At 37.8% G+C, this 18,354-nt stretch overlaps 1 protein-coding gene across 1 annotated transcript in view; it reads right to left on the bottom strand.

Moving 5' to 3' along the window:
• Positions 1–18,354, bottom strand: part of GREB1 (growth regulating estrogen receptor binding 1) — a 160,277-nt gene that overhangs the window by 100,476 nt on the left and 41,447 nt on the right. The window contains exons 3-5 of the mRNA XM_044659545.1: positions 8,362–8,544; positions 3,362–3,508; positions 2,001–2,129 (exon numbers count right to left, since the gene is read on the bottom strand). Coding sequence (XP_044515480.1) covers positions 2,001–2,129; positions 3,362–3,508; positions 8,362–8,544 — 459 coding nt within the window. The remainder of the gene's footprint in view (positions 1–2,000; positions 2,130–3,361; positions 3,509–8,361; positions 8,545–18,354) is intronic.

Below are 18,354 nucleotides of genomic sequence, written 5' to 3'. Positions count from 1 at the left end.
ACCTTTTCTCCCCACATTAAAAAAAAAAACTATTCCATCCACTTTATATATCTGTGTTTAGAGATTTCGGTGCTTCAAGCTGTACCTAGACATGGAACTAGCTCATGTTTACATTCGATCACTTTTCACCATAAGGTGGCAGTAGGTCTCCATGTGTGGTTTCCCACCAATAACGTTTCATGAAGAGCAGCAATAGTCGGGCATTCTTGTGACTGAGTCATTTACAGGTAATGACATCTCTCAGGTTACCCAATGTTCATTTCTCAAGTTGTGGATTGCCACAGCCAAAGAATTTATCATAAAGCAGTCATCCTACTGGTGATTATTTGCTCCATATTTAACTAGGTTGATCCTCAGAAAAATAGCAGTAGCCAGATTGTACTAACTTTGTATGATCTGCCAGCGTTTTTACTCCACTGGCACTGCCTTCACCAGGCCAGGATCACCTCCATGCCTCACTGAGAAATCTGTAGAACATTTGTAAAGGAGGGAATTTTTCAAAGTAACAGGAAGAGCAGATAAGCCAGAATGTACTTGTAAAAATAATAATTCATACTTATATATTAAGGTTTATAAAAAACTGTGAATATTATCTCAGTTTGATCCTTATAAATAACCCTGTGACATAGATGCTGGCATTATCTCTATTTTACAATTAAGGAAAATGAGGATAAGAGAAGTTTCACGACTTGCTCAGAGTCCTACAGATAGGAGGTATCTGAGGCAGGTATTGAACTTAATTTTTCCTGATTCTAAATTTAGCCCTCTATCCATTGTGCTATGTAGATGCATGTGACCATATAGCTTATATCTTCTAAAAAGTCCTATTCTGAACCCCTTTTCCTGGTGAGAAATAGAATTATGGCTTAGATGGCATCAAGCCTACAGGTATTTACTGAGTGTGATAGACTAGGGCAAAGGCAGAATGGCGTGGTGGTCAGAGCACTAGAGTAGGGTGTATAGGATCATAGATCTTGAGTTAGACAAGTCCTCAAAGGAAGGCAGCTAGATGGAACAACAGAAAGAATGCTAGATTTGAAACCAGGAAGACCTGAGTTTGACCCTTTTCTTTCTATCCTAGGCACCACTACTGGTCCCCTCATTCATATCTTGCTCACCCTGAACAACTCTTTGCCGCAGCCTGAATAAGATGCTCAGCCAACTCCCCTTCACATCTAACTAAGCTTCCATCTCACCTCCTCCAGCTCACATCTCACTAGCCCTCCTCCTAACTCCTAATACTACCTAGATCCTGTGGTTCATCCTATTGAATATACATTTCTGTCATCATTTACACTCTCTTTTACTATAAAGTGGTTTGGGGGGCATATGTCTTTCTCCAAAGAGCCAGAAAGGAAACTCCTTCCCCAGAGGGAGTCTAGAAACCCAACTCAACTATAACCTATAGTCTTCAAGAGTTGTCTGCATCAGTGAAAGGTTAAATGACGTGGCCCTCCTATGTGTTAGAGGCAGGACTCCAGCCCAGGTTTTCCTGACCCAAAAATAGGTCATGTTGCATCTCAGGAAACTGAGTCACAGAGAGAAGTGGCTTCACCAAATTTGCCAGTGAAATGGCCAGTGAAAAGTACACTGCTCCAAGTCAGAGGTCCCTGGTACAAATCTCACCTCTGATGCTTACCACATGAATGGCACTCTGTTTCTTCATCTGTAAAATGAGGTTTGAGCTGGATGAACACTGAGAACTTGTCCAACTCAAGAACTTGTCCAATATGATCCTATACACCCCACTCTGGTGCTCCAACCACCACACCATTCTGCCTTTGCCTAATAGCCTATTACACTCAGTAAGTACCTGTGGACTTGATGCAATCCAAACCATAACATCCTTTAACAAAGGAACATTTATCAGTCCCACCACAATCGGTTTCTAAGGTTGGGTATTGCCCCAAATAAAAAGAAAGCAACAACTACATCTAACCCCATAAACTGGGATCTAAATAAAATCTGTATTGTGGGGAGACACAGAAATGTGAAGCTACCTAGTACAGAAGGTCTTGTTGGGACTGACAAATTGTTTTTCACTAACTGTTGATGCTTCGGTGAATCTTTCCCATTGAAAACAGCTGGGCTCATTGTTGACACCTGAAGAGGATAATCAGATGTGGTGCCTGAAAACAAAGAAAAGTTGGATAGTAAGCTCTTGGATCTAAAATCATCTTCCTCATTTTACTGTACAATATGTTCATCAAATAAACCCACCCTGAGGTCAGGGCACACAAATTGTTATTTTGTCTCCACTGAGAGGATGTGTACAAGTTCCTGAATGTGCTTCAAGGAATACAAATCGGGTCGATCTACAGGTCTGAAGGTTATGCAAAGCACCACTGTGGGAATCCCCAGAGTTTGTGCCCCACGATTCAGGGTTGGTTCCCTAGAACAGCCCATTGAGAACACAGATTGGAACTAGGAGAGGACTCTACAAGGGACTGCTGATGGTTGCAGCTATCTGATCTACTCTAGCCTTAACCTGGCCACAGGATCTGAGGATACCCCAACCTAGAGACAGGATCCAACCAGTGGGTTTGAGTTTACTCAGATTTCCTGAATGATACCAGAGTCTAGACCAGGGGTCGGCAACATATGGCTCTCGAGCCATATCTGGCTCTTTTGAGGGCCAGATATGGCTCTTTCTGCAGGAGCCATAAAGTCAATTTTTTTTCAGGCACTGTTACAGGAGCGCGCACTGTGAGCACTGTATGGCTCTCAATCCACTGAGCTACCCAGCTGCCCCCAATGGATTATTTGTGGCTTTTATGGCTCTCACAGCCAAAAAGGTTGCAGACCCCTGGTCTAGACATTTCCAAGACTCTTCAGAGCTTAAATTGAGAATAGATAGCTATGTCCGGGGACTACTGCGTCACCCTATGGTCAAGGGAGTAGTTGGGACTCAGATCTAAGGCCACATGGTACCAAATGATGCTCATATTAAAATGCAGGGGCTCACAGAATATCCCAAGATACATTCAGAGGAGACAAAATATAACCCTGAAAGTTATCATGCCAAAGACATTACTTAAAATCTCTAGCCTACAGGTTTGAAATCAAAAATACCATGTAGACAATGGGCAGCTAAAGGTGGCACAGTGGGAAAAGAGCACTAGGTCTGGAGTCAGAAAGGCCTGAGTTCAAATCCAGTCTCAGAACTTACTAGCTGTGTGACCCTGGGTAAGCCACTTAATCCCACCAGCCTCAGTTTCTTTTTCTGTAAAATGATCTAGAGAAGGAAATGGCAAAGTACTCCAGTATCTTCTGCCAAGAAAACCTCAAATGGGGTCACAAGCAATAGGACACAACTAAAAAAAGTCTGAACAACAACAAGTGATTCTCTAAAACAACTCACCTGTCATTTGAGTTCCCATCAGAACATTTGGATTTGCTACTAGAACTTGCTCACTAGTGAAGGCAGTTGGGGGCACTGAACTCTCTGGGGCCTGGAACAGTGAACTGGAACAAGTGCTTGAGGAGGTCTGCCTGCTTCGAAGCTCCACTGAAAGAAAGTAAAATGGCAATGACTACATTATCTTCTGGTGAAAGTGAAAGTTGGTCTGCTCTGGTCCCAGCCACAGGAGGCCAAGCAATCAATCAGTGTCATTTACTAGAGAAAATGCTATTGTGATGGTATTGTTCCCAATAGCCAAGTGACCGAGTAAGGGGAGAAAAGTGGGGAATGGAGGAAAGAGAGTGCAAAGCTTCTCACCTCCATGTCTTTGCTCACTTAATTCACTATACATAGAATGTCTTCCCTCCCTGGCTCTTCACTTGTTGACTTTCTGCCCATTCTTTTGTATAGTTAGAAATAACTTGAATCCCTAAAAACTACATTATGCAAACTTCTTTTCCGTATTACCTACAATGCTTTTCCTTTTGTCTACATTTGTGTAGTCATGTCTTGTATAAGTTTTGAGGCTCTGACTCGTTCTCTCTCTTTGGCTCTTGGGAGCAAGCTTGTTAGTACCCTTTTAGTTAGCTTTTTATGTTAGTTTATTATTAATAAAACTTTATTAAATATAATAATTAGAGTATTGAATATTAATTTTTAAATCCACACTTTACAGACTAACTTCATTAATCACCTCTTGCACAAAGCCATGTTAGATATCTCCCAACCAATAACAAACTTCACCCTTTGACCTCTTATAGTTTGTTTTGACCTTCTCTAAAAAAAGTAAAGACCACACTCTCACTGTGAAGGACGGTAAGTGATAACAGAACTAGACATTTGGGAGAAAGGGTTAAGGGATCATGGGAAACTACCCTTCGATTCTGTCCTTAAGCCAATCAAGAAGCATTTAAGTGCTTACTATATGCCAAGTACTGTTTTAAGCACTGGGAATTTTTTTTAAAAAAGGATAAACAAGTCTCTTGCCCTCAAAAAGCCCAGGAAAATTAAGTTATAATATGTGATTATTTTCACAAGAACTAATAGTCATTTTTCACATTTTACCTGACTGACTCCCTTCGATCAAGTCCATGATCACTGCATTCTGTAGGACCCTTTGGCATCAATAAAAAAAAAGGTGGGTAATGGACATGGGGGCATAGTAGTAGCAGATCTCAAATTATACTACAAAGTTATAATCATCAGAAACAACTTGGTAGGGGCAGCTAGGAAGCAGAGTAGACAGAGTGCCATGCCTGTAATCTGGAAGACCTTGGTTCAAATCTAACTTTAAATATTTACTGTTTGACCTTTTTAGCTGTGTGATCCTGCACAGGACACTTAACCCCAACTGTGTAGCCCTTGCCACTCTTCTCTTTTAGAACTGATACTAAGACAAAAGATAAGGGTTTAAAGGAATTCTTGGTACTGGGGAAAAAGAGGTTGATCATTGGAATTGATTAGGTAAAATAATATACAGAAGCAAATGAGCACAGTAATTTAGGGTTTGATAAACTCAGAATCCCAGACACTGGTGCAAAAACTTACTATTGTGGGAAAACTAGAAAGTAGTCTGGCAGAAACTATAAACCAACTTCTCACAATGTATACAAAGATAAGCTTGAAATTGCTACATGATTAGGATGTGTAGGGTGACATCCTGAGCAAATTATAAGAGCATAAAAATTATCTGTCAGAGATAGCTAGAGGAAGATGTCATGACCAAACAAGAGATGGAAAGCTCACTAGATATAAAATGGATAATTATGATGACATAAAATTAAAAGATTTTACATAAACAAAACCAGAACATCTACAGGACTGTTTGTTCAAAAAAAGGGAATCGTAAAAAAGCAATCAACCCAAAGTCCTTAAACTTCCTTTTCAGCTAATATCTCAGTACTTTGTCAACGAGAAGATGATTTGGAATGGAATGGATGGGGATAGGAAAATAGTTTGGTTCTAGTCAGTCCAAAGAAATACTTCATACTAGAGTTTAGTATCTTGACATAAACATCCTAAGGAAACTTCACCTTGAAAATTGCCACCCTTCCTTGATATCCTTTACACACACACACACACACACACACACACACACACACACAAAGTGTGTGTGTGTGTGTTTTTCACTCCATCAGTAAGAGAGAACAGAGACTAAGGAAATGAAATAAAAACTCTTTTATAAAGTTGGTCATGAAGTTATAGGACTTGAGAGCATTTTGTCCAACCTTCTGATTTTACAGAGGATGAAACTGAAACCCAGAGAAGTAAAACAACCTGTCACATAGCTAGTAAATAGCAAAGTCAGTACTCAAAGTCAGAATTCCTAATTCCAAAACCAGTAGTGGCTATGCAATGATGTTTCCTTCACATGAGATTATACATATAAAGTGCTTTACAAACTCTAAAGTATTCTACAAATACAAGCAATGACTGATGATGTCATACTAATGTTGGAGAGTAGAGCTAAAAAAAAACCTCTAAAGATTCAATGATGTTAAATCTAGGTTTTGTGTCTATAATGGTTAATTATATACAATGATCAAAGAAATTCCCTGATCAATATGATAAGCCTACAGGGCAATGAGTTTTTGTTTGTTTTGTTTGTTTTTTTAAATTTAAACATTTATTAATAATCATTTTTAACATGGTTACATGATTCATGCTCCTTCTTTCCCCTTCACCCCCTGCACTCCCCCCACCCATGGCCGACGAGCATTTCCACTGGTTTTGTCATGTGTCCTTGATCAAGACCTATTTCCAAATTGTTGGTGGTTGCATTGGTGTGGTAGTTTCGAGTCCACATCCCCAATCATGTCCACCCCGACCCATGCATTCAAGCAGTTGCTTTTCTTATATGTTTCCTCTCCTGCAGTTCTTCCTCTGAATGTGGGTAGCGTTCTTTACCATAAATCCCTCAGAGCTGTCCTGGGTCATTGCATTGTTGCTGGTACAGAAGCCCATTACATTCGATTTTACCACAGTATATCAGTCTCTGTGTACAATGTTCTTCTGGCTCTGCTCCTTTTGCTCTGCATCAGTTCCCGGAGGTCTCTCCAGTTCGCCTGGAACTTCTCCAGTTTATTATTCCTTTTAGCACAATAGTATTCCATCACCCGCATATACCACAGTTTGTTCAGCCATTCCCCAATTGAAGGACATACCCTCCTTTTCCAGTTTGTTGCCACCACAAAAAGCGCAGCTATAAATATTTTCGTACAAGTCTGTTTATCTATGATCTCTTTGGGGTACAAACCCAACAATGGTATGGCTGGATCAAAGGGCAGGCATTCTTTTATAGCCCTTTGAGCACGATTCCAAATTGCCAGCCAGAATGGCTTGATCAGTTCACAACTCCACCAGCAATGCATTAATGTCCCAATTTTGCCACATCCCCTCCAACATAGGGCAATGAGTTTTTATTTAGGACATCTGAAAGTATCTCCCTTTCTCTTGGAGGGAATAGATATGCTTGCTCAGTGTTAGTTTTTTAAGTGAACTAAAAGATCTAATCAAGCCTCCATAACTAGGTCTGCCCTCTAGATTGATTGGTTGGTTCCAACTCTTTGGTGGATGGACTCTTATGGGAGAAGCCAAACTTTATAATGACCTTTAAGAGGAAGCTGATAATGTTTTCCCCTTTTCCTTTCCCCTTGATTCTGGGAAAACCTGAAGTGTGCAGCAGATAGTGGGGGTCACAATTCCCTTCACTTCCAGGAGTCATTTCCAAAGTAGACTTTGGAAAGGCAAGGGCAAACCTAGAAAAGTCTGCAATAGTCTGAGAAGAGACTTCCTAGACAATCTGAGTTCCTGAACCCCATCTTAAAAGAAAGTTCTTGAGAGATGCCTTTCTTGCAGTGCCAAGTTTGTGAATGTTACCATCTAATTTTCTAGCCAGAAAATGAGGGTTTTGTAGGCAGGATAATTTCAGACTATGGTTTCCCAGACAATGAAAAGGAGGCCCTCTTTGGAAGTATCACTACAGGACACATTCTGTTTGTGGGGTCATTATTTGATCTTTGTCCTACCTTAATCCATGTAATAAGGAAATACATCTTAGAATGAAACAATCACATTATCAGAGGATACTTACAAATAATTTTATTATTTCTCTTTGCCATTTTTGCTCTCATCTTGTTCTCACTCTCAAATTCTTAAAAATGGACACATTTCATGGACTTTTATAACTACTCAAATAAATGAAAGGGACTATTCCATGTTCCAAGCACTATTTTAGAATTTCAGGACATTTTTAAAAAGAGGCTCTCACTACATCTTTCTGGAGAGACAAATAACAAAATATATTAAAATGAAATATGTTGATGGCAAAGCCCATGAGGTAGCTAGGTGTAATAACATATAGAGTGCTAGGTGTGAGGTCAGGAAGATGAGTTCAAATCCAACCTCATACACTTGCTTGCTGTGTGGTCCTGGCCAAGTCACTTAATGTCCATCTGTCTCAGTTTCTTCAATTGTAAAACAATAATACATTGAGTTGTTTAGAGGATCAAACAAGGTAATATTTGCAAAGCATTTAGCGCAGTGCCTAGTACTTGTAGGCACTTGTCAAATACTTGTTTGCCTCCCAAAGTGAAAAAGAGCTCTTAATTTGGAATCAGATCTGAGTTATAATCCTGGTCCTTTGACTCCTGTGTGATTTTTAAGAAAGTCTCATAATTTCTGAGCTTCCTCATCTGAAAAATGAAGAGGTTGGACTAGATGATTTCTTCAATTATAATTTTAAAGCTGATTAAATTCACCTATTGCAATGTAGTGACCTTGAAGAAGCAGCAATTATCATCAAATTGACCTAGTATCTAAAAATTTAAACCCCCTATAAACGCCATTCTCAGGACCTGGGGTTTCTTTGTTTACTTAAGTAGACTCTTTTACCATTAACTCAGACCCCCCTCAAAGTTAGTGAAAGGCAAAATCCTGCCAAGCCAACTGGGTTAACTAACCTGAGCCCCTCCAGCAGATTAAAGGGCCTTTCATGAGAGTCCCATGTGCATTCCGAACCAGATAATACTTTAAGTGTTTCTGTTTCTTCGGCTGGGTGGTCAATTTAAGATTTATGTGATTGGAAAATTCGGTGAAGTAACAGAATCCTTTCTTTCCACAGCCAACACAATTCCCGGAGAAACCTGTGAAGGGAAATACAACATGAAGAGCCATGAATTTGGTTATCCAACTGAAATCCTATATCCAAGATGATTTTTTTCCCCTCAAAGTACCTTGCATATATACTAAATAATTCACTGACACTCCCAAACTCCATTAGGCTATCATACTGTTGATTGGAAGTAATGGAAATTCACTGTGGACTTTCATTCAATGCTGTTTTTTCCCAAAATTTTTTTCAGATTTATGATTCATCCAAACTTTTTTTAAACATCTGCTCTACATAATTTCATCTCATTGATTCTCACAATAACTCTGAGATCAGGGTCGGAAAGTATTACTCCACCCTCATACCTTTATAAGTTACATGTACACACACCATTGTCAATGGTAGTGGAAAGAACATTAGTTTTAAAGTCAAAAGGAAATAACAACAACAAAAAAAGAAAATTTCAAAAAGAAAGCAAAGATAAGCAGAACCAGGGTAACATTGTACATGGAAATGTCAATATTGCACGATGATCAACTATGAATAACTTAACTGTTTATCAGCAAAGCAAAGATCTAAGACAACCTCAAGAGATTCCTTATGAAAAAGGATATCCACTGCCATAGAATGAACTGATGGGAGTCAGAATGCAGATCAAAGTATACCACTTTCCACTTTATTTCCTTTATGAGTTTTTTCCTTAAATGTATATTATGTGTCTTCTTTCACAACATGAAGAATATGGGAAATGTACTGCATGATGCCATGTGTAAAACATATCATATTGCTCGCCACCTCCAGGAAGGAGAAACTTTGGATTGCAATGTGTCAGAAAACAAATGTTAAAAAATGTTTCTGTATGTGACTGGAAAACATATATGATAAAAACACCCAAAAAAAGAAAGCAAAGAAAGAAGGATCCATATGTACAAAAAAAAAGTGATATTATCATGATGTGTAGTGACAAAGAACTGGAAACTAATGGAATGCCTATCAGTTGCAGAATGGCTGAACAAATTATTGCATATGAAGCCCATTAAGTGATGCCATGTATTCAAATTCTAACTATTACAAGTTGCAATTATGTAAAATATGATCATTTTGTCAGGCCTAGTGGAATTATGCAGAATAAATTCAAATAACATAACCAATTCACAGGATTAAATTATTCATGGCAATCAGGATCAAGCTGCAAATTAAATATTATCACACCATAAAGAAGAAACAAAAGGTTTATTTTCAGAGAAAATTGTGAAGAGTTGAATAAACTGATACAATTAAGTGATCAGAACTAGAACAATTTCTATAATAATAACTACAGCATGATGACAAAACTTTGAAAGATTTAACAATTCTGATCAATGCAATGACCAACCACGATGCCAGAAGATTGATGATGAGACATGCTAGTCTCTTCCTCAGAGGAAGACTCAAGATACATGGTCAAATTGGGAGTTTGTTTTGCTTAACTATGCAAATTTTTTAGCAAGCTTTTTCCATTACATTTTTCTTTCTCAGTGGGATGGGAGATCTAAGGGAGAGAAAAATGCTGGATAATTGAAAAAAACAAAAGTTCAAAAAGCAAGGGAGACAATAAAAGCAATATCAATATGACAAAGCAAAAAATAAAAAATAGACCCAGGTTTGAATCCTAAATTCACTACTTACAACCTAGTTTATATTGGGTAATTCATTTCACTTGGAGATCACCTTGCCTTCAAGGTACTCATCTATAAAGTAGAAGGATTAAACAAGATGATTCTCTAAGGTCCTATCTCTAAATGCCATTAACCAATTTTAATAAGGGAACTGGAAACAAGCACATCTTCTATAAGAAAAAAGTTCAATTTTAGAAAAGGGATCAGAGATGAGGCAAACTTGGCAGAATAAAAATAGAATTTGTACACTCTTCATTTTCAAAAATGTAAGTTAATTTGAGTTGAGGAAGAAAGAAGGAATCCTAACTTAAGAGCCTGAATTATACCATTCAACTAACTGCACTATTTAAAATAATAAAATAATCTGCCATAGCCACATTTTCATTTCCAGTTTGTGTTGGACAGACACAATTTACAAATTTCAAATGAACCTTATAGAATTTCAGGGCTTAAAAAACAAAATTATATAGAACAACACAAAAAAGGGAGGAAATCTCATTATATCTGAGAGATAAATACAGTCATACAGAAAAAATAAAATGAAATATGGCATGATCCACTAAAAATGATCTAGATCAGGGCTTCTTAACCTGGGATCATGTTTTTAATTATTTTTCTTAACTATATTTCAATGTAATAGGTGTCCAGTATAATGCTATAGATTTTACTTTATGCATTTAAATTTTTTTTCTGAATGACATAAGTTTTTTAAATTTCCAATGGGGTACATAACATGAACAAAATTAAGAACTCCTAGACTAGATAATGTCCAAGATCCCAGCTCTAGGACCTGTTCTCAGTTCAATAACAATTCCAGCATTCCATGGTCTAAATTCTATCCTGGCCTTAATAGCCTTTGATCTATTCACAAAAACATTCCAAATCCAGTTATATCATTTAGCTCTTTGGTCTGCTTGGTCTCCTTGTTTAAATTCCCTGGACCTAAACAAGACCTTCCTCAAAACCATGTCTCATCCTGTGGTCTGTCTAGTTTTTATGGGCACAAGGTCCTTTGAGCTGAAGGGACACTGCGACGAAAAGACACAGAAAGTAAACTGTTTTATCGCATTCTTTGCAAGAAAAGTTTGTAAAGGTCATTATGATTTGGGAGAGAAGGACAACATGGCTATCTACATAAGCTCTGCTTTTAAACTGGGTATCTCAGAGGTCAGTCTATCTGCTGTTTATAAAAATAACCATTTGTACACAAAGAAGAAATCTTCATTTCATTTATGTACGAAAAAGAAGAAATGAAGAAAGTCACCATTATTAAAAACCTAAGGAAAGCTTAGATGAATTTTCCCTTAAGTAATTTTTAAATTCTACTGATGTTCTCTCTTTAAAATTGTCCAAAGGTCCCAGTTCATAACTTTAAAATATTTACATATTCATGGGACAATGATAATAACCAGGATGAGTGGAACTTCCAAGATCCTACTTCCTCTACACTAACATTCAGTTATCAGGAAAAAGAAATAGTCAGATCTATTTGCAGGAAATCTCATTGGAATGCAAAGTACAGAATTTCATTTTTATTCCAACTATTGCATTATTTCAAGAATTCAGATAATATCTACCAAAACATATGACCTGGAGTCTGGAAGACACAAGTTCAAATCCTGCTTCAGCAACACACTAACTGAACAACCTTGGACAAGTCATTTAACCTTTCTCGGTCTCAATTTCCTCATCTGTAAAATGGGAGTCATAAAAGGGAAACAGTATCACCGGCTTTTTGTGAGGATCACAGCAAATAAGATAACATATGGGTTGCTTTGCAAATCTCAAAGCACTATATGAATATGACATTATTATACAAAGAAATTTGATATTATTTTCAATAGCAATAACAGAAGCTTAACATATATATCGTATTTTAACGTCTATAAAATAGTTACCCTAAAAATCACCATAGGAAGAAAGCAGTACCAGAATTGTGATAGCTACACTTCTAGATTTACAAAACATTTGTGAGACAAGACATACAGGGATAAAAATCTCCATTTTAGAAATGAAGAAGCTGTATCTTAAGGAAAGGAAGTGACTTGCCCACCAAGCACCGGGTTTAGGATGAAAATCAAGTCTTTGGACTCAAAGTCTAATATAGTTTCTACTTCATTATTCCACCACACTATGCTGAAGAGTAACTATATCCATTTATTTATATGCTCTCCTAAATGAATATTCACAATAGTACAGTGTAATCCATGATAACATCTGGGAAGCCTTCTCCAGAGCTGGTTGAATTTGAATGTGACCTTAAGTGTCCAAAAGATTCAAGAATAAGACAGAACAGCAAGGCCAAGGGTGCTACCAATCATCTGCATGGACTACAGCTGAAAATCACATCTGCCAAGCACAAACCCACCACCCAGCTCTGCCCTTTGAGAAGACGGGGCTGTCAAGAGTAAAATTCTGTTTTAAAAGAGTTCACCATCCAACATAGAGCCATAAAACAACAATGGGGGAGGGGAAATGCCGACCATTAAGGAACTCTCTTTGTAGATCAGAAGTTGATAGTGGAAACCCACCACAGGAGGGAAACTACTTGTCTCCTCTGCACTGTAAATATTTAGGGAGGGATTAGGAAAAAGCCATTGAACAATCAATCTTCTCCAATAAGGGCTTTTGGGCCAGGAAAAGCTGTCCTTTTGGAGAAAGCAACACTAAAGAGATTGGAAACAGGAGGTAAAACTGCTAACACCACCAGTTTGTTTATAAATCTGCCACAGGACTTGATAAAAAATCTGCCAAATGGTTATAAGCATCCAAGTCTTAAAAACCATATTTAAAAATGAATTCACTCTAACTTCTCAAATAAATTATTTTATTTGTTAACAGAATTCCTGGTGTTTATAATTAGTAAGCATAACCTTAGTCCTCAAGGCATTTCCACACAGATAAGATAGAGCACTGGCTCTGAAAGTTGGACGACTGGGGTTTAAACTCCACCTCTGACACTTACTGCCTCCATGATCCTGAGCAACTCAACCTCCTTGTGTCTCATTTTCCTCATCTGTAAAATAAAGGAATTAGATGGCCTCCAAGGTCCCTTCATATTCTAGTTCTACAAATGATCTGAAAAGATTACATTTAATTCAACTTTACAAACATGTATTAGATACTTACTATGTCCAAAGTACTGTTTTGGACATTGGAGAAAAAAAGTTTAACTAAGACAAAATCCCTGAAGCTAATAATGATGATGACATTTATATAATGCTTTAGGTTTTGCCTTACATCTTAAAGCTTTTGGTGTATTATTTGGGTCTCACAATAATCATAAGAGCAGGTAGTATAGGAAGTATTCCATTTAAGAGGAGGAAACTGAGCATACTGCTAACTGGTATCAGGGGACAGTTTGGGGCTGCAGATCTTCCTCATTTCAAGTCCAGGACTGTATTCATTCTGACATGCTGCCTCTCATATGTATCCAGATTCTAACTTTTCTTTTTTTAAACTTACCTTCTGCCTTAGAATCAATGCTGTATATTGGCTGCAAGGCAAAAGTGGTAAGGGCTAGGCAATGGGAGTTAAGTGACTTGTCAAGGGTCACACACCCAGAAAGTGTCTGAGGCCACATTTGAATCCAAGACCTCCTATCTCTCTAGGCCTGGTTCTCAAGCCATGGAGCCACATAGCTGCCCCCTTAACATTTTTTAAATTATTTGTTTGTTACATTAAAATTCCCAGGTACCTCCTTCCTTCTCTCCCTTCTCCCCGTTAAAGAAGGCATCATTTGACCAAAAAAAAAAAAGATATATGTGTCTATATAAAACTATGTCTTGCTTCTATTTACTTATTGGTTCTTTTTCTGGAGGCAGACATATGTCAAGTCATTCTTCAAATAATATTTTTGTTGCTGTATATAATGTTCTCTTGGTTCTGCTCATTTCACTTCATAACTTCATGTAAGCCTTTCCATGCTTTTTTTAAATTAACCTGCTCATCATTTCTGATGTTCCATCACAATTACGTGCCACAGCTTATTAAGCCATTCCCCATTTGATGGATATCCCCTCAATTTCCAATTCTTTGCCACCACAAAGAGAGCTACTATAAACATTTTGGAACATATAGATTATTTTACTTTTTCCCTGATTACCTTAGGAAATAAACCTAAGTGTGGCATTGCTGGGTCAAAAGGCATACACAGTTTTGAAACTCTTAGGGCATAATTACAGATTGCTCTCCAAAACAGTTGATTAGGGTACTGACTTTACAGTTAGGACAGTAAATTAGGGATTGAAAGATAGAGATAGTAGAAATGACTTATTCTAATCTCTCTAGAAGAAAATAACAGCTCAAAATTATTAAGTATTCATTATGATCACCACTATTATTTTTAAGAGACTTTCCTCTTCCTTTCCTATCTCATCCTAAAATCTTGGAAAGTACAAATCCTTCAGTAGGAACAATTTCCCATGAGGTTCTTGGGTGACTGTTCCAAATGGTGCCACTAATACAACAGCAGCATGAATATTTCTTCAAAAGAGAATCCTGTTAAGAATCTCTTCCACTAGTAGAAACAGGAAAGAAAAACATATGCGTGATCACATGATTCGATGGGGATATGATTGGGGTTGTTGACTTTAAATGATCACTCTATTGTAGATGGTAATAATATGGAAATAGGTTTTGAACCATGATACATGTAAAGCCCAGTGTAACTGCTCATTGGCTCCGGGAGCAGAGAGAAAGGAGGGGAGGGAAAAAACATGAATCATGTAACCATGGAAAAATATTCTAAATGAATTAAATAAATAGTTTTAAAAAAGATTCACAGATTTAAAAAAAAAAAAGAATCTCTTCCATTAAAGAAAATCTCTCCTATACCACAACATCTGCCTATCCTATACCTATTAGTTGTCCTATATTTTAATCATTCTTACAAGGATGAATTTACTACTTTATATTTTATTTAATTCCTGCTTGAGTTTTGGTTTGAAAGTAGCATTTGTCTCCTTCTGTATTGCCTGTTTTTCATTCTCTTTAGCATTAACATAGCAGAATGGAAAATATTCTTGTCTGGAATTCCAAGACTTGTTCTGACTCTTGGCCGTTCCACCTTCAACAAGTCACTTAATCTCTCTTAGATACACTTGCCATGCCTGTAAAATGAAAGGGTTGTACTTGATGGTATGTCAAGTCCCCTTCAGCTCTGGTATTCTGTGTCTTAAAGTCTCTTTCAGCTCCATAATCGTATTTTAAATGGCTGCCTTCTGAAGTAGTTTCTTTGGCACTTCCTGGGTGGTCTATATACTTCTACTGCTGTGGAAATGGCTGTTTGTAGCTGTCTGGCTGCCCTCCTTGTTTGGAAAGAATAGCCTCAGTTTATTACTGGCTCTTTCATGTGAATAGGAAGTCAGGTTTCTCCCAACCTTGAATCTCAGGGAGGTATAAAAATATAAGGCACTTCTCTCAATTCAGTAGCTGGCACTTTGGGCTTTCTTCCTTCTTTAACTCCATTTAGCTAATATTTGACCTGAGAGCTCTCTATACAAGTGACCATAAACCAGCCCATTGGCATTGGTCTCTTGTCCCCTATGCAGCACTCTGTAGCAGACTGAATGGCTGGCTAAGAATAGTATGGGTTGCTCCGTCTTTTTGTCCTCTTATCAAATAAGCAGATACTCTGATTTTCTGTTCAAGGAGAATTGATCAGTTGTCCTGTGCCATCCCTGTTCTCTCCAAATAAGTAATTTGTTAGTGAGAGGAATGGCTACCATTACTCTTGGGACCATCTAACAGTATTTCTCTATGGAAATTAACTCGCAACTTGGTATAGTAGGAAAAAAAAACTTGTGTCAAAGGAACTGGATTCAATCCTGATTATATTTAGTAAGTGTGTCACCTTATAAGAATCACTTTACCCCTTTAGGTCTCAGCTTCTTTCTCTGAAAAATATGAGATTTGGATAAATAATATCAGAGAGTTTTCTAACAATTCTAAGTGTACGAACCTTTGAAGGCCAAATAAAGATAAAACCTATGCCCTTGACCCTGTGAGCATTTTCTCATTAACTACATGAGTTAAAAAAAGGTCAGTTTTCATTATTCTAAGTTTCATAAAGGCAAGAATCATGGATCCAGTTCAGATGAAGATGAACGCCAAGCTGTTGGGAGCAGCTAGGTAGCTCAGTGAATTGAGAACCAGGACTAAAGATGGGAGGTCCTGGGTTCAAGTATGACCTCAGACACTTCCTAACTGTGTGAACCTGGGCAAGTCACTTAATCCCCATTGCCTAGCTCAGGGGTCGGCAACATATGGCTCTCGAGCCATATCTGGCTCTTTTGAGGGCCAGACATGGCTCTTTCTGCAGGAGCCATAAAGTCAATTTTTTTTCAGGCGCTGTTACAGGAGCGTGCACTATGAGCACTGTACGGCTCTTGCAAAATTACATTTTAAAAAATGTGGCGTTTATTGCTCTCACGGTCAAAAAAGGTTGCTGACCCCTGGCCTAGCCCTTACCACTTTTCTACCTTGGGACCAATACACAGTATCGATTCCAAGATGGAAGGTAAGGGTTTAAAAAAAAAAAAAAAGAAAAAGAAAGTAAGCCAAATTGCTCATTTTTGTGGTCAGTAAATCTATAAGGGTAATTATAAGAATTAAATCAAATAAATATACAAATTAACAGATACTACCACTACCTTAAATCCTGTTCCAATGTCTTATTATGGTGTAACAGTGACAACAGGTACCAAAAAGCTATAGCTTTTTCCACCCTGGAAAGCCTTTAAGTATGGCCTCAGCAATAAACTGTCTTCTTTTCGCCTTGTTTTGCTAAATATGGAGTTGTCCATTGAATTGTAATCTCATTGTGAGCAGGGCTTGTTCATTCTTGCATTTCTATCCCCTAGCGGCACATAGTAGTTACTTAATAAATATTTAGAGATTGAATGATTGCGTAAAATGATCATATGCTAACTGATCATTTTGGCCACTGAAACTCATGAAACAAAGAAAAACGCAAAATGATTCTCACTTCTGTAGAACTCCCTTCCACTTCTGCAGTGACGGTGACACAATGGAAAAAAAAATGTTAGAAGGGGAGTAATGGTATGAAGAATCATATAGCTTTTAAACAATATAAAAACTAGGTTAGCTGTTGGTACCCTAAGTGTGAAACCCTGGGCTGATGACCAACAATTAGAAATACCCTTCAAAGAAATGAATTATATCTATTTTTTTAACCCTTACTTTCTGGTCTAGTAAGTACTCTAAGACAAAAGGTCAAGGGCTTAAAAGGGGTTAAGTGACTTGTCCAGGGTCACACAATTAAGAAATTACTGAGGCCAGATTTGAACTAAGTCCTCCTGACTCTAGACCTGGCACTCTATCTGGTAGGCCACCTAGCTGCCCTGAATTGTATCAATTTTAACAATTTCAGGATAAACAAAATAAGAAGATAGAAGAAAATTGCAGCTAAACTGATGGATGGCTCACAAATTTCTCCTTAGAGAGGGAACTCATAGAGTAGGAAATATTATGCATCCCAAAGCAACAAGAAACATAATTTCTTGAATCATACTGTGATGCTCATGACAAATATCTACAAAAAGGCCACCGTGAAAATAATTTCAGGGATTGTAACCACATCTATTACACCAGGTGAAGAAGTTGAGAAACTCTACAAAGAAATTAAGTCATCATATACTTTGGCACTCTTTTTTGTTTTCAATGCATGGTAAGGATGGAGAGACAGGTGAAAATATGTAGGAAAATATGATTTATCATGAAGAAATAAGCAAAGTCTCATAGGCTACACTGAAGCTTTACATCTATATATCAAGATACTTCCTTTTCCAGGAATTGATGCAGAGTGAAAGGAGCAGATCCAGGAGAACATTGTACACGGAGACTGATACACTGTGGTACAATCGACCATAACTGACTTCTCTATTAGCAGCAATGCAAGGATCCAGAGCAAGGCTGAGGGACTTATAAGAAAGAAAAACAGCCACATTCAGAAGAAGAACTGTGGGAGTAGAAACACAGAAGAAAAACAACTGCTTGAACACATGGGTTGTTGAGGATATTATTGGGGATGTAGACACTAATGATAACTCTAGTCCAACTATCAATAATATGGAATTAGGTCTTGATCAATGATGCGTGTAAAACCCAGTGGAATTGTACGTTGGCTATGGGGGGGGGTTAGGGGAGATTGGGGGAGAGGGAAA

This window comes from Gracilinanus agilis, chromosome 2, assembly GCF_016433145.1.
Source record: "Gracilinanus agilis isolate LMUSP501 chromosome 2, AgileGrace, whole genome shotgun sequence".
NCBI classification, from domain to species: Eukaryota; Metazoa; Chordata; class Mammalia; order Didelphimorphia; family Didelphidae; genus Gracilinanus; species Gracilinanus agilis.
This window is presented reverse-complemented; position numbering and strand designations above follow the sequence as displayed.